Raw genomic sequence first — 25,190 nt, forward strand, 5'->3', positions numbered from 1 at the left:
CGCATCTCGGCCTGTCCTCTCAACCTTTTCTGTCTGTCTCTCCGTCTTCAACCGCTTCTCCGTCTAGCTGGCGGATGAGGAGGGCAACCGGCTGATGGACCCGTTCGCTGAGATGGGTCTGAGTTTGAGCGCGACGGCAGCTGAAATGAAGATGAAGGTCCACTCCAAAGAGAAGCGAAAGGCGCCGCAGATGGACTGGATGAAGAAGTACGAGCTTTTCAGCAACTTTTAGGTCATTCCTCTTCAACGACTGCAAAACCCTGAAGGAGCTCGCCGCCGGCCTCTGCGTGGACGGGATTGTGTCTGGAAGGAGGTCCCTCTTACTACACGAATCAGAAACAGAGCAGCAGAGGATATTGACAAAAGCAAAAGAAAGATTTCTGTTTTTTAATACCACTGCAGAGTCCCTCTTTAAAGTGATAACTACATTCAGACTCTTTTAATGGAAGAGCTTCTATTAAACAGGAGTGCAAATATATTTTCACATATTCTCCTGCATCTCCATCACTTTTTATGATCCGCCCTTCCTCCCCACGCTTCAAGAGAGCGGTTTCTTACAAATGAAGGAGAAAAGTTATTTTTGTATTAAAAAAGTATAAACAAGGATGAATAACAAACAGGAGCCCGCCATCATCGTGTTTTATATGGACACTGTGACAATAATGATTGTGGACATGGCGGGGGGGTCAGAAGTTTCCCAGAGTCGTCAGAAGATCACTGTGAAGAAGAGGAGACCCTCCAGCTAACACACACACACACACACACAGAGGACAGAGCGTTGTGTGAACTGTCCCTTTAAAAATGTGTAACACCTTGTTGTTGTTTTTTTTACACTTAATAGAGTGAATGAACTGACTATCAGCTCCGCCTTTACTTTGCTCTCCAATCACTCATGTTGTATGTTGTTTAGAAGTCGTTTGTATGAAGTGTATCACCACTCACCTCTCCTCCAGGAGTGCTCCTGTGCACACATCGCCTCAGACGGGCTTCACCTTGTCGCGGCTCGCTTCCTTGTCGGACAGTTCGTTACAGATTTTAAATGTAAGAATAGTTTGGCATCCTGCACATCTACATTTATCTGACTGAAACGAAACGAGATGAGAATCGAGCGTTGGAGGTGCGAGAGGAAAGGTTTGTTTTCATTTGAAGGAATGATTCTGTTGCCGTTTTGCCTTCACATGATGGTTGAGAGAGGAGGCATCACTCCGATCAAAACGAACTGTAAGGACACGTCTGACATCTTTAACCCAGAGTCCGAGCTCAACTGCAAGGACAGTCCAAACATATTTTATTTGCAGTTTTAATCACAGATTTTGTTTAACTTGCAGGAGCATTTTCTTTTTTATTGCAGAATTAATAAATTACTGTCAAATAAATATGCTGCTTGCATTTTCGAGAGTTTGGCTCTCAAACCTTTTTGTTTGTTTTCAGTGTTACCACAAAATATCAGAGTCACACAGATCTGCTCATTTAACTGTCCACCAGAAAGCAATAAAAGCAGAAGTTGTGTTGTAATTGAATGAAATAACGACCTGAAGGGAAACTCTAAGGCTCATTGGTGCAGCGGTCATGTGGGACTGATGATGTGACGACACGAGTGTGCAGGCTGAAGGTGATGAAGACGAGAGGAGGAGCTCAGAGTGAGGAGGATCTACGAGAAGAGACAGAGGGAGCCATGGAGTTTACTGAGGATTATCACACAGTCAAAGACAGCTGCCTCACACACTCAGAGCACTATGTGTGTGTGTGTGTGTGCAGAGAAGGTGTTCAAACAGCAATAAAGCAATGTTAAATATCGGGATTGTAATAAGTGAGTCTTCACTCGTGAAGTCAGAGAAATGTCAGTCGTCCTCTTTGTGCTTATTCTGTTCTGGCAGAACAAACTCTGTTTCTATGTCTGATGTATATACAGTAATATCATACAGAATATATGGCAGGTTGCATATTTTTCAATAAAGTGTGACGCCGTTTTTTTTGGAATATATATGAAACTGTTTTTGTCATTCCTGTTCTCGTCTTGTTTTCCATCTCACCGGTCAGGTCCACACTTTAGTGTTTCTTTAATCCTCTCGTGACCCTCCGATCTTTTCTCTCTCGCTCTGTCGCTCACTGCTTCTCCTCTCTCATCCCATCTGTGTTTGTCAGGATTATGTCGGCGATCAATTTCACTTTGAGCCTGTTCTCCGGATTCTCCACCGGCCAGCTGCTGCTTTCAGACACATAGAGGTCAAACAGAGGTCGAAAGTGTGTGTGTGTGTGTGTGTGTGTACTTTCAGTTGTGTGTGCATGTGTATTTTTATGTGTCTCCATTGGGGCAGTTTATGTTTGTCTGAGTCTGCGTCTTCATCGCTCCGTGTTTGTTCTTCAAAAGAAAGAATTCAGAGAAGTTCTTCAGTGGAAGTAAAGGTCCATATAAAGTCCTACTTGTGTCCGAGTTAAGAAGAGTCATCAGGAAAATGTGACGCTAAAAGAATCTGAAGAGCACCATCTAGCAGGAGAACGGCCTCTTTAAACCAATCTGATATTACTTTTCTCAGAATTGTATTTTGATTTACATGATTATTTTATTCCTTCTTTTAAAAAATCTTTGCAAAACATTTGTCCATTTTTCTCTTCCATCAGCCTGGAGGGGAGAATCTCTCTTTATGTTGGCAGGATTGTCTTAAAGGTAAACTCCCGCTCACTGTCTAACACGCAAAAATATGGATTTTATTATTTGAAACGTTTGGGAACTCGACCTTCATCAGGCAAACTGTTTGTGAAAATGGGCAGGACATCTTAAATATGAAGCGGCTACACACACGCAATAAACCATCATGATGACGTCTGAATCAGCTTCCTGAGAGCACACGCATGAAACAACTCACCCAAGGCCTGAACAATTTATAATCTGCAGAATCAGGGGACACTGACGGTCATGATCCAGTTCAATATATCTAATATCATATTTCATACTTTGATCGTCCCCCACAAAATATAAGAGCCACCAAAACACAATGAGCAAACGTGTTGGTGGCAGGATTGTAAACACGTCTGTGGTGCTCTGATCAGAGAGAACAATCTTAATGTGGTCAAGTCGTGATTTTAACACAATCACTTTGTGTGTTCAGCAGTTTTTAAACAGAAATAAAGTTAACAAAGTGCATTGAAAAAACAACTGTACAAGGAGAAAGATAAAGATAATACAAAGGACGGATTAGACAATTACATCAGACTGTTTTTAGGGTGAATTTCAATGTCTGCCAGAAGAATGTACTTTTTTTTAAATTATTCTTCAAAAAAGGACGGGGGGAGACGACATACTTTTTGTCCACTAGGTGGCACACCTTCAACAATAAGCATGCAGGAAGTAAGACAAAGTGGATGCATGCACTTTCAGGTGCCCTACCTGATCTTGGTGGAAATGTAAAGCTGCACGTGGGCACATTATCAGGCCCCCTGGAGGTGACATGGAGGCCGAGCGGTGACGGCAGCACATCAAAGGACAGAGCCGCTTCAAAGCAGGTTTGCAATTTCAGCAGGGTAAAAAGAGACAGAGAATAGAGCCACAGGTGGGCACTTTCTGTTTACTCTGCTCAGCCTGGGAACTCTTTTCTCCTGACTATTGCTGATAGATGATTGCTTTTCTTGCCGCCCTGGTCTCTGTTCTCCTGCTGGACTTTACTTTAACTCGTCTGTATGAGTCATTTTTTTAACATGTGCTCTTTCTGCCTCGCTTTAATAAGTTTTCTTTGCATATCAAATTCACCTCTGTCCCTCCACCAGGTTCACTTCCCCACCTCTCCACCGCCATCCCACCCAAGTTACGGTGCCACCCATTAAACCGTGCCAGGGCTGCCCAGGATGCAGCGGTGCCCGCAAGGAGGGAGAAACCAGAGCCCGACAGGGGAAGGGGGTGAGTGAGTGCGTCCCCATGGCAACCGTGTGTTTTTGTTAGCGCTCGTGAGTCATACAAGCAGTGACTCACAGTCAGGAGGAAACACACACACACACACACACACACAGTAACATTCATGCTCACACTCCCACTCAGCCGAAGGGAAGCCAAATAAGGACAGCTACACCAACATGTTCAGAGCGAATAAGCGAGAGGAGCAAGGGAAAAAAAAAAGAGGACAAGAGAGGGGAAAGAGTTGGACAATTTGTGCTAAGCAAAAAAAAAAAAGAAAAAAAAAGAAAATGGTTGCGAGTAAAAGAGATGAAAGAGCAAATAAATAAAGAGGAAACAACCTGCTAAAAGAGGAGGGAAGCAGAGGGCACGAGTGCGGGCACATACCCTCTCCCAAGTGCACCCTTCACATGGGTGGGGGGAACGGAAACACACACACAGACACACCCAGTGTGTGCACACCTTGGCTTAACTCGCTAAACCACCCATTCATTGTCTGACGCCTACACGTAAAGAAGGCTACGCAGAGATGTGTGTGAGAGTGTGTGTTTTTCTGTGTCGGCCATGTTGTACTTTTGCATCATAAAACTGAGAAGTTAGATTTTTCTCCAGTTTGTCATCTGTGTTCCTCCAGGCCGGTGCTCGGGTGTATTTTCCCACGGCCTGTTTGTTGCAGCACAAAAAAGTTTCTTCCACGGGGGAATATGTGTGACAGAAGCGATTTCAGGAACACAGAGGAGGCTGCAGGCTCATCCCCACAGTAAATGTGTATTTTGGCTACCGTTGACCCCGTCATCGTGGCTCTTTGTTTGAGTGTGTGTGTGTGAGAGAGTTTCCACATCTCACAGCAGCAGAAGACATATCATCTCCTCGTCCTCCCTGTGAAGATGTATCAGTTTTTACAGTATCATAAAAGTTGATTCACTGCACATTCTCTCACTGCTCTACTTAACCGCGATGACTAACTTCCACTAAGTGGCTTCATGACTGTTGCTATCCACCCATCTTTATTTATTCACTTCTTCTCAGCGAGTTTATTGGCCTCATATATTGCCAAAGCTTTTGTTCCAATACAGTGAATAATGCAATTTTAAAACGATATCTCTTCTTCTGCACATCCGGTCGAGACAGATGACTGATCACCAAGGATTCTAGTTCTGCTTCAGGTTTTTCTCTCGCCACCGCTGCTAATTGCGTGCTCATGGTTGATTAACTTCACGTCTTTGTGAAAGAAAACAACAAAGAGGTCAGTCTTCACCTGCTCTGTTTCTAAAGTAAGGCCAACAACAGGCAAAACCCAGCTAAGACAGCCCAGAGGACTTACATTAGGATGCTGCAAGTTTAGAAAAGACGCAGATTCGACACGTGCAAGAGTCTAAAACAAAAGCAATGACAGAAAGGTGCGGCAAATGAAAGAATGTGCTGCAAAAAGCTGAAACAACTGCGTCAGTATCACGCCTGCTGCAGAGTCTTAAACGATGTAAAACAACAAACACAAACCCAGAAGACAAGTGCACATCCAGCCTGAAGGGGAGCTCACTCACACTTCTATTAGTTCACTCAACTGAATGTGCAGCCTGCTTTCATTTGGGCAGATTCATTCTTTCTGTTGTCCAACATGTTCAACTTTTTCCACATTTATTTATCTTTTGCTCATAATTTCAAAAATCTCAAAAGTCTCAAGAACAACTTCCCAACTCAAGAACTAAGACAAACCGTGTAGAGACTGAATGCTGGGTAACTTCTTTCCCTCTCTTTCAGCGGCCTCTGTACCGTCTGTAAGGACTGAAGTTCAGCTCCAGATCAGCCAATCAGAAGCTGGTGTAGATGATCCCTCTTGTCAGTTTTTATCTCTGCAGAGATAACACTCTGGAAATATCACCTGTCCTCTTAACGGCTGTCTTTCTCCTTTTTTTTTTATCACAACTGCCTCTGAACAAAGCTCCAGTTAAAAGATGACTATTTCAGTCTCCTTTTATTTTTACAGGCATGTTTAAAGAGCTCCCTCCCTCCATTGTCTGCTTTCATCCCTGCAGCAGGTGATCAGCAGGTGGAGAAAGCATGGCGTGGAGGTTTTATTGGACGGTAGGGGTCAAAGGAGAGTGAGCGGCGGCTGATGTTGGAGCTGGGGAGCGAACGGAGGGAGTAAAGGGTGCCGGCCTGTAAAGGGGACGGGAATGGAAGAGTGTGTGTGTGTGTGTGTGTGTGTGCGCCTGTTAACACACGAGTGATTAATGGGACGGAGGAAGTCGCTCTGCAGTGTGTCACTCCAGATGATGTCAGCCGTCGAGGAGAGGAAGAGAAACACCATATGGACACAGATAGGTTTCCTCTCTTGTCAACGAGCACAAACAAACAGAAAATCTCCCTCTTCCACGTACAGTACGACAATTTTCATCACTTCCTCAAAACAACAGCTCGTTCTTAGTGGCAACTGATTTGTCCTTCTTCCTCTTTATACAGCCACAGAGCTGCAAGATTTGGATTCATAATATGGTCTTCTCCCATAAATTACACGGCTACACCCTTTAACACTGGGTTTTATTATAGTTTGAATCAACCATGTAAAGTATTTGACTTCTGCGCATTCAGTTCAGAACAAACAAGGCCGGAGGAAGAGACGCTCAGAGGCCCGTTTCACACACGCTCTTCGTTTTTCCAGATAATATCAGGACATCAACTTGCTCGTATGTTTGAAACTCAAAGCGGGAGGTGATGTAAGTATGATGTGTTCTCACCGATAAAAGTCAGGGTGTAAAATGTATTGCCTCCGCTGACACATGCAGCCCACCCGAGCCAGAGTCTGGAATTGTTTTAGGAGTGCAGTGCATGAGCGAAAGGTGCTAATCTCAGCTCATCACTGGGCCTTAAAAAACGAGTGCTCAAGCTATTCAAGGGCCTTTATGTACTTTGCACGTTTCTTTCCCTCATGGCTGGCAGAGTTTCAGAAGTTCAATACAGAACAATTGTGTCTCTGTGAGCTTGAATCAAGAAAAGACACCCCTTGTTCCCTCTGTATTTGTGTGTCCAGAGAATTCATCTGTTACCGGGTCTAAATACGAAGCAGACCCCCGATAGCTGGACCTCTCTTCATATGGTGAGCCTGGGTGGTCAGCTGGTCGGTCTGATTGGCCGGCCTTGATGGACGTATGAATGGAAGGAAAGATGGAGGGATGACTGGCTGTCTATGTCAGCAGAAAGGCCAAGCAGCCGTGGGGGATTGGAGGGAGGCGACAGAGGGAGCCGAAAAGGAGTGAAGGCAGAAAAAATAAGTCACTTCCCATAAAGAAGTCAGAGTTTGCGTAGATTAATGAGCAGGTGGTGAGTGCCAGACGTAAACAAGCGACGAAGAGGCAGGAAAGAAAAGCAGCGGTGTGGGGGTTTGTAAAGGTGGTCTTGGCTGGATATTTTTAGCATGTGAAGTGGAAGAGGGCAGTATCTTCTCAAGGGGTTTTTCCAGAGGTGTATATTTAGAGCGAGGGTGTGTGAAATAAAGAGGAGACAGAGGGAGAACAGGAGGGATGTGCACTGTACACTAATGCCAGTCTGATGTAAGAGTGTGCAACGGGACCACACACACATTCCTGCTATTCTCTCACTCCCTAAATCTGACTCCTAAACACACACACACACACACAAATACACACATCCGCTCGCTTCATCAAATACCAGCGACACAAACAGCATTCAAGAGCGGCTGCCTGGTTAAAACTTCTCGATACCAAGTGTTCAAGTACGATTCAATCTCTGATATTCTGAATGACTTAAAGTACGGAAACTGAAAAAAGACTGATACGTAGGATCCTTCAAAAGTTGGAGATAAACTCCTGCCAGCAAATGTTGTCATTCCAAACAAGAAATGACCAACTAACAGGTGCCTGGGATTTCTACATTTGTTGCCATAGTAACAAAAGAGGTATCTTTTTTTAAACTTTATTTAGATCGATAGTATGATATCGAAGTTTAAAATCCTGGGATCGTGACCAAAGCGTATTCGAGTAGTCTTATATGAGTTTTAGTTTTCAAGCATTTACAAACAGTTTCTCATTCTGCATATCACAAACTCCAAAACATACAGTACACACACTCACACACACACACACACATTCCTGACCCAGATTTGAATCAGGGGAGTCGCTTCTCGAAAGTGAACGCCCTGAACGCAGGTCGAACATTTAAAACGCTCGATGCCCAACAGCTTTTCAGCACATCAAACTCAACACCAGGCATCCCAGACACCGCAAATCAGACAGAGATTTTTCCAAACGGTAAAGCAGCTAATGTGGTATGAGAGAGAGAGAGAGAGAGAGAGAGAGAGAGAGAGAGAGAAAGAGAGAGAGAGAGAGGGACACACACACAGCTGCAAAAGCAATGCTAATAATAATGAGGGAAATGAGAGAGCAGAGGGAAAGAGAGAGCACTGTGGTCTCTGTGCAGAGAGCTGAGGAGAGCAGAGCTGACTGAGGCAGACAGAGAGAGAGAGAGCGAGCGAGTGCAGAGCCGCAGTGACGCCATTGTGGTTCCGCAGCACTTCCTGTCTACCGCCACAGTGTTTGTGTGTCTTGTCTCCACGGCAACTGCCAGCACATAAATACCAGAGAGAGAGAGAGAGAGAGAGAGAGAGTAAGGACAGAGCAGTCAAAGTCAAGTGGATCATTGGGAGCCTCTTTGCTGGCTGCCTTTTGATTCTTCGGTTAAGACGTGCTGCTCTTTAGCTGGACTTTATGACAGGATCCTGGACTGGTTTCCAGTGACCTGGTCCAGAACTGGATGAGCTATAGAAAAAGTTATGACCTCAAATGTCCCAGCACAGGGTCAGGGTTGGATGGGGAAAAAGAGGCCGTGAAGAAGGGAAGCTGAAGTGCTCTCGGCAGCAACTAATTCAGGGTGGAGATGAGGAGGAGGAGGAGGAGGAGGAGGAGGAGGATGAAGGTTAACAAGGTGATTTTTAAGGCCACCTTCACACTCAAAGATCACGACATCAGTCGTCCGCAGTAACAAAACACAACACGGCAAATAAGGCCTGCCTCCTTCCTTCAAGGAGAAGACGTTGTATAAAATCTAAATGAAAACATCGAATGTTGAATATGATAGTTTTCACAATTTTTCTAAAGGTTTAAATGCCTATTTTAAGATAAATATTGGGGGGAAAAAATTGTACAGGGTCACGTTTACTGCTTTGTGATGTCACTTTTTCTTGTGTGATGATTGGGAGCGAACGATAGACCAGTTTCTGTACTGTAGAAAGAAACATGTTTAGCTTTAAAGAATGAGATATGCATGTGCGACTCTCCTTGAGCAGAACTTTCTGCTTCAGTACGAGCACTTCAGAAACTGATGCTGCTAAGAGAAACATGTGTTTTTTTTACAATCAGTTTGTCTGATTCAAAAAGATCAAAACTGACACCTCACAGATCAGCTGGCACTGACAGATGCTCTCTCTCTCTCTCTCTCTCTCTCTCTCTCTCTCTCTCTCTCGCTCACTCGTTCTCCTGCGTTTCTTTCTTTCTCTATCTGAACACATTTTCCACGGCTTGTTGCATAATTGGATCTGAATCACCATGACAACTAAATGGAGTTTTTTTTTTTTTTTTTTTTACTCCCTGTGGTTTGGATTACAGTCTGTTACTGTCGTCTGACTCACCGTCTAAGATGGTCACTCAGCCGAATGTCCCGTGTGACCGACTGACGCACACAAATCTCCACATTCACACACACACACATATTCACACACACACACACATATTCACACACACACACACACACACACACACACACACACACACACATGCATACGCTACCATTACAGAAAGATACTTTTCTTTACCTATATTTGAATTTAAAGTATGTAAACCATAAAGAAGAATCATGTTTGAACAGATAAATACAGGTCAGTGCTCTGACCTCGTTATATGGAGCATTTTTCTCAGGAACTATAAACCAAAGATGACACAGCTCCTCCATGACTCCACAGAATCACCCACAGGAGCTGCGCATCTGACTTTGTAGGTCAATGCTGCAAGACTGACTCTCTCACACATATACACCCACCCACACACACACACACACACACACACACACACACACACACACACACACACACACACAGTGTACCCAAAATCATATATTCACTCATATGCAAACGTACAAACACACACCTTGCTATGGATTCATTGGTCGCCTGTTATCTCTTAATGGACACATCAGTTTAAATGCACACACACACACAGGCACACAGGCACACACACACAGCAGTACATTTGCAGCCATGTGTATGTGTCATTGCCTTTTCCATAGAACCATAAAGAACAGACAGATAACGAACAGAGAGCGGCCGCAGGTGAAGAAGAAGAACGAGCTGTCACTCTCATTGGTGGGTTGCTTGAGAAGCAGCGGGCTCTTATTGGAAAACTGGAGATCATGCTTATAGTGCTCTGACTACTCAAAGCTCTTTAACACCGCAGCTCACACCGACACATTCACACACTGATGGAGGAGGCTGCTGTGTAAAGAGTCTAATCCAGTTGTACCTGAGAGCACTTTGTTATAAACTGGACTGCCTTCCTTTTGTTGGTAACGTGTCTCTGTTCAGATATCCTTCTCTCGAATCATCAAACGGCACAAATATTTCATTGTATTGGATGAAGAATGATCGTGCAGTCTTATCTCTCTTGGTATTATGGTATTACATAAAAGAAGAGATATATTTGTGCTCACACACCCATCACAATTTGGACCAATCACAAGTCCACAAAGTCCCTGAATTGTCAAAACTAGAACATAACAAGTCATCAAGGAAGGTGAAAGATCGTATATCAGCGGTAAGCCAAATAAAGTGACTGCATGTCTGCTTTAAGTGTTTTTGTTAATAAAGCAGGACGTTGTGCTTCAACATTTGTAACCAATAAATGGAAACTGTTCGAGGAGCTAAAAGACACAGCCTTTCAGTTTCACTCCAGGTTTACTGTAATCATGTTTCACCCAGGCTGAAAGAACCGGTATCGGTCTTTTAATGATGAGCAGCTTGTGTCACAATAGCTCAGTTACTACACTTGTGTGGCGTTTAATGTGGTTATGCTAATTGTCATCTGAGTGACGCAAAATGAGATAGGAGTGTGTAGAGCATGCGTCGAGGTTCAGACCACACAGAGGCGATGGAAATGTTTCTGTTTGGTTTAATTTAACCACCACGGAGCAGTTTGTAACAAATACGACACAGTTAGCTCGACTGTCAGAAAACTCAGCTCATCTGGAGAGCGCAGACGAGACAGACGGCCTCATGCAGCCTTACAGTCAAACACACTCACAGAGGGACGAAAAGAGAGAGTTGGGGGAGAGAAGAGCTCGTTTCCACTCTATCATAAGTGAAGTCATACCACAAGTAATCATAGCTAACAAACAAACAAAAAGTGCAGCTATTCATTACGTTCCACTCGTCTCTGGCTGTTATGCAAAGTTGTAAATCCCCTTTGAAGACAGCATAGAAACTGAGGTCTGTAAACAAAACATTATCCCATCTTAAGATATACGACGTGTTGCAGTCATGTGTCTTACTGGCAGAGTCATTACACTAAGCTTGGGTGTATGTGTTGCTAAGAGACGCCCCACTGTGTGTGTGTGTGTGTGTGTGGAATGTGTGACGTCCCGTTCCTACAGGGGCGAGGCTGTCTGTGCAGGACTCTGCCGCTCTCACACACACACACACACACACATGCAAGCACAAGCGCCCGTGTGCACATACACACGCACACGCACACACACACACACACACACACACTCATACACACGCAGACACTCATCCAGAGGCTTCAGAGGAGGAAGGGGAAGTCATAAAGCTTCTAATGGCCCCGCTATGAAGCTTGTGTTATTGTCTCTGTTTCGGGGTGATCTTGTATGCAAGTGTGTGTTTGCATGTGTGTGTGTGTGTGTGTGTGTGTGTGTGTGTGTGCATGTATGTGAGAGGGGGTTGTATGCTGGACAGGTGCAGATCAAACCGAGCCTGGACATGCTATGAACACATGCACACTATGAACGTTTAAAAAGAAATCGCTCCATGAATTTTAAAGACGCTCTTCTACTTCACTATCTGTACTTGAGAGGCAGACGTTCTGTTGCAACAATGTCGACACAATAACAGCAGCGTGCTCAAATCCACACGCTATAGCACGCTCTCTCCCTTTCACTTCAAATGATTTCCATATCCAAAACGGACATCCAGCGTGAAATGAACTGGAAAAACCAGCCGTGCTTTGTGTGTTCTCCGTCAGGTTACTGTGACACTGAACTGCTGGCCCGCTTCAAGGCACACTTGGAAAACAAGGTCTAAAGCTTCACTTAACATATTGAATCTCTTCATGACTTCAGAACCTCTATGTGTTCTTTGTGGAGTTTTCTATTCACTCGAAGGCGACACACAAACTCAGGTGGTCTCTTATCTCACAGAGGAGGAGAAGCTATGCTCTAGATACTCGTGCATGTGCTCATTCAACATCTTTACTCAAGGAAAATTAAAAAAGCTAAGACTTTGAAATGTGCTCGTTCTAACAAAACAAACTCTACAGGACATATTTTAAACCCGTCTCCATCAAACTAAACCTCACAACAGATTTAGGAGACAAACTAAAATCAGTCGAACTTCAGATCAATTAAGAATACATTAAACGGGGGGCGCTGGTGGCCGGGTGGTTGGTTCGTGCGCCCCATGTGCGGAGGGGATGGTCCAATGATGTGTCTTGAAATAAAGGAATGGAAAGCCCATAAAAAAACGTTTTTTTAAAAAACACAATAAACCATAACAAGCGAATTACTGTCCTCTTATTTCCCAATTACTTTTCTTCTATTCTTTACTAACAAGGTATTGATGACTACACAATGACGCACGAAAAAATATAGGATTGTTTCCCTGAAATGCATCAAAACAATGTAAATACTTATTTTGTATTTGTGCTACAATGTAGTGTGTTGAAGTAAAACGCTCTCAGTAAAATGAATAGATTGAAGAGAAGAACAGAAGTGTAGAGTGACCACATGTTCATGCTTCATTACTTCCTGAATGAGATTATGAATACATTCATTCACAGAGCAGACACGGCGAGCATTGCTATCCCAACATAACGAGACACAGGATGAGAGCTTAAAGGAACTACAGAAATGTATGTCCTCTTCGGGCTTCCGTACACGTGTGCATTTATGCAAAAAAAAAAACAACTTCAAAGTAGTTAACACCTCAAAAAGCTTAACAATTGATATTTGTATCAATTGTAAAATATTAGTGTATTAGTGACCTTCAACTCTTTTGCAACTTTTCGACACACAACAAAGTGATACAAACACTGCGTGTGTGTGTGTGTGTGTGCGTGTGTGTGCGTGCGTGTCCGCGAACTGAACATTCAGCTCGCTCCTCTTCCTGCCCGCTGTTGACTCAAACGGCCTATCCTCATTTATTAGCAGCTGTGCGGCCAATTATCTCCCTGCCCCCCTTTCCTGTGTTCGAGCAGCAGCCTCGCTCTTTGCCTCGCACTGGGGGGGAGGAGAGGAGGGAAGGAGAGGAGGGAAGGAGGGAGGGAAGGAGGGAGAGAAGAGGGAGGGCTCCTCTCCTCTGACATCGTCATAAAGGAATCCCCAGCTCGGTGCTGGACCCGCCCACTCTTACTCTCACCCTGTCTGGCTCCCAGACACACTCACTGCTGTCTGCACGGGGGAAGGAGAGACAGACCCATGAGAGAGAGAGAGAGAGACAGAGAGAGAGAGACGGAGAGTTGTCGAGACAGACACAGAAAGAGAGAGAGGAGGAAGACAACTGTGAAGTTCAACTCAAAGTGTGTCACTCTGGAGAGTAGGAGAGAAAAGGACTGAGACAGAAAAAAGGAGTACAAATCTGTTTTCTCAGGTAGGTGCAGCATACCGTCGGCCTCGTCTCACAAGTTGTTTGTTACCTTTTTACTGTTTTATGACTTTATGACTGTACGCTTTACTTTGACTCGGGTTCTTTTTTGTCTTTTCTTGAACCTCCAGTCGTCCACAGAGAGGCACTTCACACTCACTCCACAGCCTTTCCTGTAACCTGTTGATCGGGACACACACACACACACACACACACACACACACACACACACACGTAAAGTGCGCCTGCTGTTCAGATGTACTGTAATATTGGCACTGGATTATTGTCCTGGTCTGATCTGAGGTCTGCCGCTGTGGACCGGCTCCATTACAAAGGTCAGACGCAAATAGTTCCTCTGAATTGGAAGGCTGGATTTTCTGTCCGCTTGTCTGTCTGTGTGTATGTTTGATTTAGGATCATGTCTCCACCCGTCTGCTGCATATATTGTTTGCCTCTACCTGTCTGTCTGCCCTCCTTTGAAGTGTCTACGTACAGTCAAACGTCATCCTCTCGTGTGTGTCTTCTGTCCGGCTGCCTGTCTACACGTCTATCAGTCTGGGTGTTGTTGCTGCACAGACAGGGGAACGGGGGTCATAAAAAGTCATCGAGAAGCAGCCGTAATAGTAGAGGTGAAGCGAGGCTGGAGCCGCTCGTACATTCCTCTCATTGTTCAGAAGGCCTGTAAGTCTACGAGCTCCCAAACCTCCATGAAAGGAAGGGAATCCAGCGGCTACTGTAGCTAACCCGGGCTCTGCTGCGGTCCGGGGCCAGCTGTGTGTGTCGCCCTGTCCCCTTTGGGAGTGTTGGACAGTGGAAAACAGAAACAGAGCTGACGTAGGCAAAAGCAGAGAGAAGACAAGATAAGAGTGAATTAATTTAGCCAAACAAGGAGGAGGCTTTGTTGCTCCGCTTAACCGACTCTGACTTCAGATAACCTCTACGCCACAAGACATGAGGAGGAGGGAGGTGTTTTTATTCAGGGAGGAATCATAAGTTTTCCAGGGAGGGACGGATGGATGAATGATGGAAGAGGGGTTGAATAAAAGGAGGAGAAAGACTCCGGCGTTGGCTTTGGGTGGGTGTGCACGGCAGCCATCTGTAGGAATGGGCCCAAGCTCAGGAAACCGTGGCGTAGTGGAATAAAAAGTGTGTATGTGTGCGTCCATTTGTGCATGTGTGGTTATGAGGCAGCAGGGCGGCTGTACACTAAGTACAGGGCTGGTGGTGGTGGTGAGGGTGTTTGGCAGAGATTCAGCCAGAGGATAGGGTTACACGCACTGGGCTGCAGGGAGCGGGCCACGGCCTCTGGGCTGGGCTCCTCACTGCTCACAGTCCAAAGAGACTTTTTTCTCTTTTTTGTTTTCTAAACACTTGGAAACATTTTTTTTTATCCTCAGTCTAATGTCCCACATGTGCTGCGTTCCACTGATTCCAGGCTAACCGATGAGCAGTCCCCTTTAGATTCAGGAAAAAGGGCGACAGAGGAGGCCCACGCTGGAGCGCAAGTCCTTGTTCGAATGTCACTGAATGTCACGGCCTCTGCGATAATTACACGCTCACACGAAACACGAAACAAATACAGTCTTACTCACAGGCTCACACGTACCCAGAGCCCGACGCTGACAGGCCAGGTGTGGTGGGCTGCTTTGGGTGTGTGGGTTCACAGAGTTTCACTTTTTTTTTTTTTTTTTTACTTTGCATCCGTTCTTCAGATTTTGGAGGGAAGGTTAGATCATTGAGGTTATAACATCTCTGATTACAGACTGAATGCACTCACACGAACTGTTTTGTAAGTTGCAGAGGGAGCATTCTGTGCAGTGACAGTTTTAACTCGTCACGCTCACTTCTGCACCAATTGGGACTGAGGTGATCTGCTCTGACTTTCCTGCATTATCTTTTTTATTCTCAGGAGGCAGTCTTCACTTTGAAGCTCAAGTGTGTTCGAGAGGCATTATGTGTACAGACGCAATTATGGAAAACACATTTTTCGTATTTGCACTTTCATAAAAGAAGTTAGGCATTTTTGGATGCGCTCTGGTGTTGACATAACGTCTCCAGACATTCTGATTTCACATGAAGCTGCAGTTGTAAAAAAAAAAAACTTCCTGTAATGGAAAGATACAAAAACTTGACTTGTGTCACTTATATAAATAATGATGTGAAGCTTTCACAGCCTGCAGGTGTGAATGATGTCAGACTGATATGGATTTGAGCTATTCCAGGTTTATGATGCACATGCCACGTTTACCCGACACGAATGCGTTTGTTTATTGAAAGTAGGCATATTAAACGCGAGGGAGCACAAGTCTCTGCCTTTATGAGCATGTGTGCACTTCATGGTGTGTTTGTGTGTGTGTTTGTACACAGGGGCATATGGAGGGAGAAGATATGTGTTAAAACAACAAGAGGTTGAGATCCAGCTGTCTCAACAGAGGCTTTTCCACTTAACTGCGTGCCCTTGTGTAAACGTCAATGTCAATTCTGAATTCTGTCTGAAGGGGGAGAGATAGTTGGAGAAAAAACAGCCAGAGGCCACGTCTGCACTTGGACCTCCATACGTCGTGCGCACAATATAAACTAAGTTTACTCTCTAAAACCATCAAAGAAGCCTCAGCAGGAGCCACAAGCCATGAAAACACTCGCTGAAAACATTTCAACTTCACCAGGGTACATCTGCTGCCGATCGTAACTAAGTGATGCTAATTTTCCTTTTCTACGCCTCCGTCAGGATGCAACACGTTGGCACAATTATGAGCTGCCGATAAGTAGCAGCCCACATAGCACAACCTCATGATTATTCCTTACCATAATAAACATCCAATTTGAGCAGAGTCTAGCAGCAGGATAGCCTGGTGGCTCCACAAGACAGGCCAAAAGGGAGCCATGTTGAGCTCGTCTCCACGAGCGTTTGAGGTGAGGTGTTGGATGGCGTGCGTCAACCAGAATGCTGTCATTACAGGGAGAGGGAAGGAATGAGCTCATAGACATTAATGGCTGCGGGTTCGACAGAAAGGGGGGACGCGAAGGGGAAGGAGAGAAACCGATGGAAAAGATGAAAAGGCAGAGAAAATAACACACAAGACAAGTCAGTGCCAGATGAAAGGACGGCGGGATGGAGGGTTTTAGCTTGATGGAGGAGAGGAGTTAAAGAGGAGTTAACACGCCATCTTTGATGAGCGCTGGAGCCTTAAACGACCTGCTTTATTTAAATAGCACCAATTATTGGGACGAATCAAATCGTACACTGAATGTGCAAAGTATTAAAGGTATTTATGTATTTGAGTCAGAGACAAAACTCCGACTCATCTCACAGCAGCCTGAAAAAGGCTTCTCATGTTGTTTAGTCTTATAAAGAGAGATGATTTTTGAAATCAGAGAGAGATCAAAAGGCAAAGGTTTATCGACCAGCTCAAAGCAGAAAAATCACGCTGCATTTAGAGCGGTTCAAATGTTGTAATATTGGTTAAATGCGCCTCAAACCATCAGTCTGTTAGACATTTAAAAAAAAGCATCCGCACATGAAACAGGGTTTTTTTATAGAAGCTTCAAGCGGTCATGCGTCAATGCATTTTGAGTTTTCCCACAATAACGAGTATGTGTGTTGTTTTCTCAAGATGTCGACTTCTTTATCTGATTATCTCAGGAGAACATCGACAGTTTTCCCAAGATCACGATTTCCTTTCCGAACTTTTCTTAAAAGCTGTCTTGTTATCCAGACAAAACACAAGTCATAGGTTGAGATCTCGAGAAAACAACCTAACTTAACTAGTTATAACTGGAAGACAGAGCTCAGTAAAAAAAAATGTTTTGATGTTTGTCTGCTCAGGGCTTCCATAGATGTGTTAGGTTTGCTGCTGTTGCACCAGAATACAAAGATGCTTCCTTGTTGTGGTTCGTGGAGGCATTGGGCTTGGGTCTATGTTGGGTATGTCTGTCTAAAGTCTCAGACCTGGCTGCAGCAGTAGACAATGCTTCGGGGAGTTCACCGTGATCCTGGCTCAGCGCTGCAGCAGGTTTGGGATGACAGAGCGCCGGCTAAGACTTATTTAGAGTCTGGAGTTCCCCAAGTGATTCCACTGATTCGGATCTCGTTAAGGCTGTCGAAAATAAAGAGACCGGCAAAGTAGGATTCAGTGTGGCTCTAGATTAAATTCACAAAATATCTCCTGTCCAGGCAAGTCAATTCACACAAACAGGAATTCAGCATCACAGGTTCAGCTCCTGAGGTGTGTGTGTGTGTGTGTGTGTGTGTGTGTGTGTGCCTGCTTGTTGTTTTATGCATGTTCAGGCAGTTATCAGATTTCATTTGATGGACAGTAATGAGAAGCAACAACATACAAATACAGTATCCCTATCTTCACACAAGAAGAACATTCCTGACAAATTCCACTGCTGTAACTTAGCAGCAAAGAAAACATGGCTCAGAGCTCTTTGGCCACCACACACACTCGTGCACTAACACACACACACACACACACACACACACACACACACTCTCTCTGATAAAGAGGTAGAGGTGGAAGAGAGCGGGGCAAACGTCTTTAAAGGGAGTGCCACTTGACTGACCATTTCCTCCTAACCTAATTCTCCTTTCTGTCTTTGAAAAGCTATTTTTATAAGAGGCCACGGGAAGTCTGGGAGAAGCAGACGCAGACGCGCACACGCACACACACACACACACACACACACACACAAGGCTGAGTGTGTGATGCTTTCTCACAGAGGTACAGACGTGGGATTGAGGTGATCCCTCCACGACAGGATGGCACCAAGCTGGAGATTTTGCATGCTAGGAAGTCTCACCACAAACTGTCTTGTTGTCTCTGTCGGCCAGGGGAATTCCTGGCAGAGTGATTTTTGAGACTACAGGACTGAATCACATTGCCAGGGATTTCCAATGGCTGACATGAGGAAAGCGGCGTCCTCCTCGCAGACACAAAGCACACACGCTGGCCTGTTAGGTCACACACTGTCACACCCAGGTTTCTGATTTGCGTAGCCGCAAACAAACACACCCTGCTCTGTCACGAACAGATACTGCTCCTACACCTGGCAGTGTGGCGGCAGGACTTAACCCACATGTGAGCAGCGAGTGTTGGTCATGTTCACAGTGGTTAAGTTCTGCCGCCACAGGGCTGCAGCCTGCAGGGCGGGGCGGGGCGGGGCAGGGCGGGGAGGCAACACAGGATCAAAACCACCAAAACAACACCAAATATCAGACGAATACAAACCTGCAAGGTCACTCAACTGTACTGGAAGATGTAACGAAGCAGCTACAATTAGAGAGCATTACACTTCACTCAATATCAATCTGCAGGAATAACACCAAACACAGGATGTGAAACATACGACATCCATCCCTGTTTACCTTTTGTTTTAAATGCATTTTGTCCTCTCTCTGTCCTGACTACTACTGAGAACATCTCAGGATAAAACATCCAGCCAGAAACGTTTGCTTGCCCAATTGGCATATTTATTTCACTTATTACAAGCTTTACGCAGGGCTTTTATTTTTTTTAAATCGTGAAATGAGGTTGTCATCAGGACGTGTCTGGTGAGTGTGGCTTACATTCAGTGTGATGAGATGAGACAAATACTTAAAATACTTAATTTTTATTTATTTTTTAAATGTGAGTTTTTTACAGGGTGAGTACGTAAGAAAAAGAAGTTGATCGCACCTCGGTAAGCTTGTTGTGAAAAACTTGGACAAGAATATTTACAAAAAAATACACATAAATGAAAGAAAAGGGCAGGAAGTTAGAATGAAAAAGAGGAAGGACTTCAAATAAAGGTTGACAAAATAATCAAGATAATCAGATAAAATTCTGAAGCCATGGTTAACCTTAAAGATTAAATGAATCATCAAACGGGCAGTAAGTGTAAGTTAATAAAAATGGGTTGACTGCTGTATTTTCTTTGTGTTTTTAAAGTGTTGCTGCTTATTTGGAGTCTGTCTATTGTCATCTGTGATGTTACTGTTTCAGACTTTTAGGTTATAGTCAAATCATCAGGAATTAGATGCATGAATAAAACAGCGTCAGTTTTTCATATGCAGACTGTTAATAATCCTGAGGCAGTCGCAGCATTACCGGATGACTCATGAAAACAACTTGAGAAAACTATGAAAAGAATTTTAAATGTGTCAAAGCTGTTGAAACGAGGGGAAAAAAAGAGTCTGCTTCTCGTTTGTTGGATTCTCTGATTCAAAGACATCCCACGTATATTAATCACTTCTGCGGTGCCAGCATGCATTGGAGGTCGAGTGCGTGTGTAGGTCTCTGATGACTCCGTTTTGTGATATTGAAGTGTTAAAGGTGATGCGTTTGTGGTCAGGAGGGCAGAATGGGAGCAGGTCTGCGAGCTTCTGGTAATAACTGGTAATCAGTTGAATGAGCTGGAATAGTGCGGCCTCAGTGTGTCTGTTAAATGTCAGCCGTCTCATTAGTGCTGAAAGCTGCTGCTGCTCCTGCAGGGCGAGCAGAGTGTCGGCTCATGTCGTCATTTTTAATGCTGGGGGTCTCTCACGGGCGACGTGTGTGTGTTCATTTTTTGTATGTGTTTATAATTTCCTCACCTGTTGATTTTGTGTTTGTTTGACTTGTGTGTGCGTTTGTCTGTCTTTTTGTATTTTGTATATGTGCAGTGTGTGTGTGTGTGTGTGTGTAATCACCTTTGTCTGCCCCCCCCCGCCCCCCGCCCCCCCCCCCCCCCCGCTGGGTCGGTCTCCTGTGCCTGCTGTGCTGATAATCAGTGTGTGACGTTGGCTGGCTCAGTTCAGCAGGAACAGGGGTCTGGTCTCACTTCCACACACACACACACGCACACACACACACACAATCACGCACATGCATACACACACTTTAATACCATTATAATGACTGCAGCCTGTTATTTCATGTCTAAGTCTGGATGTGTATGTGCATGTTTAAATATATTTAGCGGGAAATAATAAAATTCGTGGCCACATGTTTTTGAATCAGCTCACATCGTGTAATGAAACACTTTATTTTTGTTTCTGTCTGTGGCTTGATTTCATTTACAGGCTGCTCAAACCTACAACTTCCTTAAAGCATGTCCAGGAAATCAATGTGAAGATGTCAAGAACATGTTCATCCTATTGTTTTATCCTTTGAGCTTCCATTCCTGTTTTAATTTGTTTTGTTGAGAAATGTTCTTTGTTGTTCATTGTCTACACATTTGTAATAAAAGAATAAGAAATCTTTTAAATGCTTGTCTCTGTTTACTCTAATGTCTGGTCTGTGTGTTTGTGCTTGCAGACAAAGCTCAAATATTTTAGTGTTACTCATAAAAACTGCCTTCGTGACTGACTTTACGCGAGAGGAGTCCACAAAATATTTCCTCATCTTTTACAGACTGAGATGAAAGGTATCTTGAAATATGGATTTGTCAAAACAGTTGTAATGTTTTTTTTCTGAGACATTGACATTAAAATATATTCTCTTTGAAATGATCGTACACGCCTTCTGTGTTTCCTTCAATCAGGCCTACTCTGATTCATAAACACCATGTAGTCACCTTTTCCCCTTGCTCTCGTGCTTCAGGTCAGACACCGGAGATCAAATTGTTCATGTAATTATAAGCTCATATTAAAGAGATGTCACGGCCACAGATAGTTCTGTCATGATGTGCAAGCATTGTGAGTTTTTGTTTGAAGTGAAAATTTGCATAACCTCGTGTAACCTGGCTGTCTGTACCTGACCTGATCCTCATCTTTCAAGGTAAACAACCGTTAAACACAGTATGTAACTTTAATGATGTCACAACACATCTCTGCAACATTCACTCTTTTTACCTCTCATGCATTCTGCACAGTCGACACTTTGCCTCTCCTTTGCATATCTGAGAGTCTTCCCGAAGTGTTGACCTGAATAGAAAACAAGTGGAGCAAACTGAAATGAAAATATGATTCAAAAAAAGTCAGCGTAAAATGCTTCTGTCAGTTAAAAGACAGAAAGGAAAAAAACCAGTCTCACTTGAGTAGTGCTGAGTCAGAGGCAGACATTTTCAGTTATCTGTAATTATTGCAAACTGTGACAAGAACGTTCTACACGTCAAGGCAACAGTTATTCAAATTGTTGGGAAACCAAACCGAAATCAACAGACATCATAGCACGAAAGTCATGATCCATTTAAATTATTTTTCAGACAGTGACTTAAAGTCAAAAGTGAGCCGAGGTACGACTGTGCAGATTGAACATGTCTGCATCTCTTTAACTACAGGAAATATTTACACATGTTTATAAAAACAACACAAACTGGAAACCCTACTCTGTACTGAACTGCCTTTTCATTTAAAGGGAGAGCTACAGTTATTAACTCACCTGGTCCATCTTAGCATTATGTTTCCACTGCATCTTAACACTTTGTGTACATTAGAGGGGATTAAATCACTTGATGAGTCCATGAGGGTTTATCTATTTTCTGTATTTACTCAACAGATGGGTTATTTATCAGATTAACTGAACGTTTTAAATTTAAGGCAAATTCAATAAGATTTTATTTTTATGCAGTCACAACACAATAACATGACAATAATTATCAGAATTATTGATGAACTTTTCATTTTAGTCTTCATATTGTTACAATGATAAAACATCATAATGAACTCCATTTCAATGTTGTTGATGTCAATCACTCTCTTTAAAGTTAAGGGTCATTCATTCTAACCCCTGTGTTTATGTGTAAACATTTAAAACATAAAAACGTACAAAGCTAGTTACAGTGTCTGCTAACGTTATTAAATCAACTGATCTCAGTTAAGGGCTGGTAAATATTATATAATCGTCTGATATCTGTTGATTATAAGACAGTTTAATAGCATAAAGCAAACTAAATACTGTGCTGCTGTCACACATTAGCTAAACAGATAGTGACATATGTTTCCAGTTAAAACTTCATTATGACCCGGCAGCACTGGAGGTAACCTAATTTACGAAAATAAACAGCCTTATCTCTGTAAAAAAAAAAAAAAAGAAAGAAAAGAAAATAGGATCTTTAGACTTACATGTTGTTGATTTTTCACTCGGACTTCCTGTAAAGACAGACAACAGCCAGTGAGATGATATCAAACTGAAGGAAACTACTGTTTAGTATGCCAACGTTTTGTAGCAACAAGTCAAGATCAGGTTTGGGGATTGGTTGTCGATTTTTGCAAATATGTCAACATTCAAATGCATGTGTCCCTTCACACACTGCATTCAAAAAATATTAATAAGGCCCCTGTAAGGACTCACTGAGGGTTGGAGTAGAGAGACTATTTTGGACAATGTCAGTCATCCACTTCATGACATTGCAGGTCAGAGAAGTAGCTACAGTGGACGGTTAATTTCACTGCGTTACAGGACTGAGAGGTTCAGAGATCCTTTCTACACAGCCATTAGGCTTCACAACACTCAGGCCAACTCAGCTCAGGGTGGAAGGTCACTGTCAAATATATTGTCAAAACAATAAAACTGAGTTCTAAATAAATGCATGTCCTAAAAAATAGTGATAAAAATGAATACTTCAATAAAAAATAAAGAATTAGGACTAAATATAAATAAAAGATTTAAAGATAAACATTATAAAAATGTAATTTAAAAACCGTACATATAAACCAGGCTGTTAAAAGTATCGATATTTTGTTGTTTCCTGGGTTTGCGGTTCAGTTCAGTGTAAAAAGAAAAAAAAAAAGTTTTAAAGCGGTTTTTCTTTTTCTTAGTTTCTGGACGTCACAAACATAATATACGTATGGTCACAAAGGTGGAAAAACCTGTCACCGTACTTCCTGTTTATTTTCCAGTCTCCATGGTGACCGCTGATAAAAAGCAGATTTGATGAAATTAGGTGACACAGTCCCGGACGTTTGGGGTTTTTTTCCTTGCCGGGCGGTTACTATAGCAACGGCGACACGTGGCCGTCAACAGCCTGCAACGTCTACGTCACAGGAGGAGACTGCGGGCTGGATTTATTGGACTGCCTTCTTCCGCAGCAACTAGAATTAGCTTAACGTTAACTTACTTATCTCGTCATTCAAACGTCCTTTCACATATATTTACATATCTGGTTATCTTTATGTCTTAGTGTTTGTTTTGTGTCTAGTCAGCGCCTTCTCTCTCCCTCTGAACACCTCTTTGTTCTTACACCTACGCACTTACCTCACCTGCCCGCCGCTTTAGGTCGACCAATAGAATTCGGAGGAGGGAGTAACCATGGCAACATAACAGGTAAACAGACGCGGAGTAAATAAGGCGGTGAAGGAGTCGAGCTCACAAATGACGTAGGTTTTGTTGTCAACGTGACATATCACCAGGAGATAATTAAATACAAATAAAAAATATATTTATTTAGGCTATTTTTTTCCGAGGCGGGGGGCCGGGCGGCTTAAGGCTATGGACCCCGTGGTGGACAGGCGTGAGGGTGGTGCAGTGAGTCGAATAGAGGAAGACCTGAGAGTGCAAGTGGGTAATTGATTATTTTTGAGTGTGGGCACTGTATTTGTAGATATTAAAGAATTGGATGCATTCCTCATGTAAAAAGGGAGGAGACAGGAAGACCTGGGAAAAATAAGTCTGCAAAGTCACTCCTTAAATTTAGAGAATTATTTCAAATATAAAGACACAATCAGACTGAGCAGGAAAAACAGACTCAATAAATATGCAAATGTGCATAAATCTACTTGCTGTGAATTTCCTGTCTTGTCCCCCCACATCTACAGATCCACCACCCCACCCTGCAGCTGTGCAACAGGTCAGCTCTCTTCCTCCCTCCCCGTCTGTGACTTCTCACCATAAAAAAAACTGGCACTCTCTGGGAAAGAACATAATTGCCATTATGACTGCTGCAGCCCGGTACATCACACAGAGTACTGATTGTTCCAAAGAGGAAGAGGGGGCAAACGCTGTCTGCTCTGTGCAGACGCCACACAATGTTATGATAGCGTGACAGCAGCTCATTTACACACACACACACACACACATCTTCCTCTCTGCCGCGCTCTTTAGTCACCCTGTAATCTTTCCATTAAACATAAAACAAACATGCATTTCTATAGGGCAGAAAATCCATACACCACTGCCTTTAACAATCTTTTCACTGTCAAACCCTGGGTAAACACACTCAGTAACACACTGTGCCACCGCCAATAGGAAATGATAGACGGACTGAATGGAAAAGCCGTTTGTTCAAAGACAGGAACGCCCAACTTGAGTGTGTGCGTGTCACAGGGCTGAGGTTTTGGGAAATTTGACCTTATCCCAGCTCCAATTCTCCATCTGTGTTTCCAAAAAAAGAAAAGGTCCCCTTCCTCCCCCCAAAAAAAGAAAATAACATGTGACACTTTTAACAACTCTGAGAACTCAGGCCTCAGTAAATTTACTACCAAAACATTGGATGAACTAAGTTTCTGCATTTCCACAG

At 43.5% G+C, this 25,190-nt stretch overlaps 1 protein-coding gene and 1 long non-coding RNA gene across 4 annotated transcripts in view; one reads left to right on the forward strand and one right to left on the reverse strand.

Annotated features, from left to right (window-relative positions):
* LOC306838532 (Na(+)/H(+) exchange regulatory cofactor NHE-RF2) overlaps positions 1-1,970 on the forward strand; it is a 29,969-nt gene extending 27,999 nt beyond the window's left edge. Inside the window, exon 6 of the mRNA XM_079366740.1 lies at positions 68-1,970. Coding sequence (XP_079222866.1) covers positions 68-232 — 165 coding nt within the window. The 3' untranslated portion in view covers positions 233-1,970. The remainder of the gene's footprint in view (positions 1-67) is intronic.
* LOC306838536 lies at positions 1,564-24,471 on the reverse strand. Of its 3 annotated transcripts, none has more exons than XR_013781099.1 (4): positions 23,557-24,471; positions 21,586-21,657; positions 2,034-2,206; positions 1,564-1,651 (listed from the first exon to the last, which is right to left on the reverse strand). It is a non-coding gene; the product is annotated as an uncharacterized lncRNA (long non-coding RNA). The 3 variants fall into 3 exon arrangements; XR_013781100.1 differs by having other exon boundaries at positions 23,930-24,091; XR_013781101.1 differs by lacking the exons at positions 1,564-1,651; positions 2,034-2,206 and adding an exon at positions 20,485-20,572.
* Positions 24,472-25,190: the final 719 nt, after the last annotated feature.

The sequence above is a fragment of the Symphodus melops genome, assembly GCF_947650265.1.
Source record: "Symphodus melops genome assembly, chromosome: 17".
NCBI classification, from domain to species: Eukaryota; Metazoa; Chordata; class Actinopteri; order Labriformes; family Labridae; genus Symphodus; species Symphodus melops.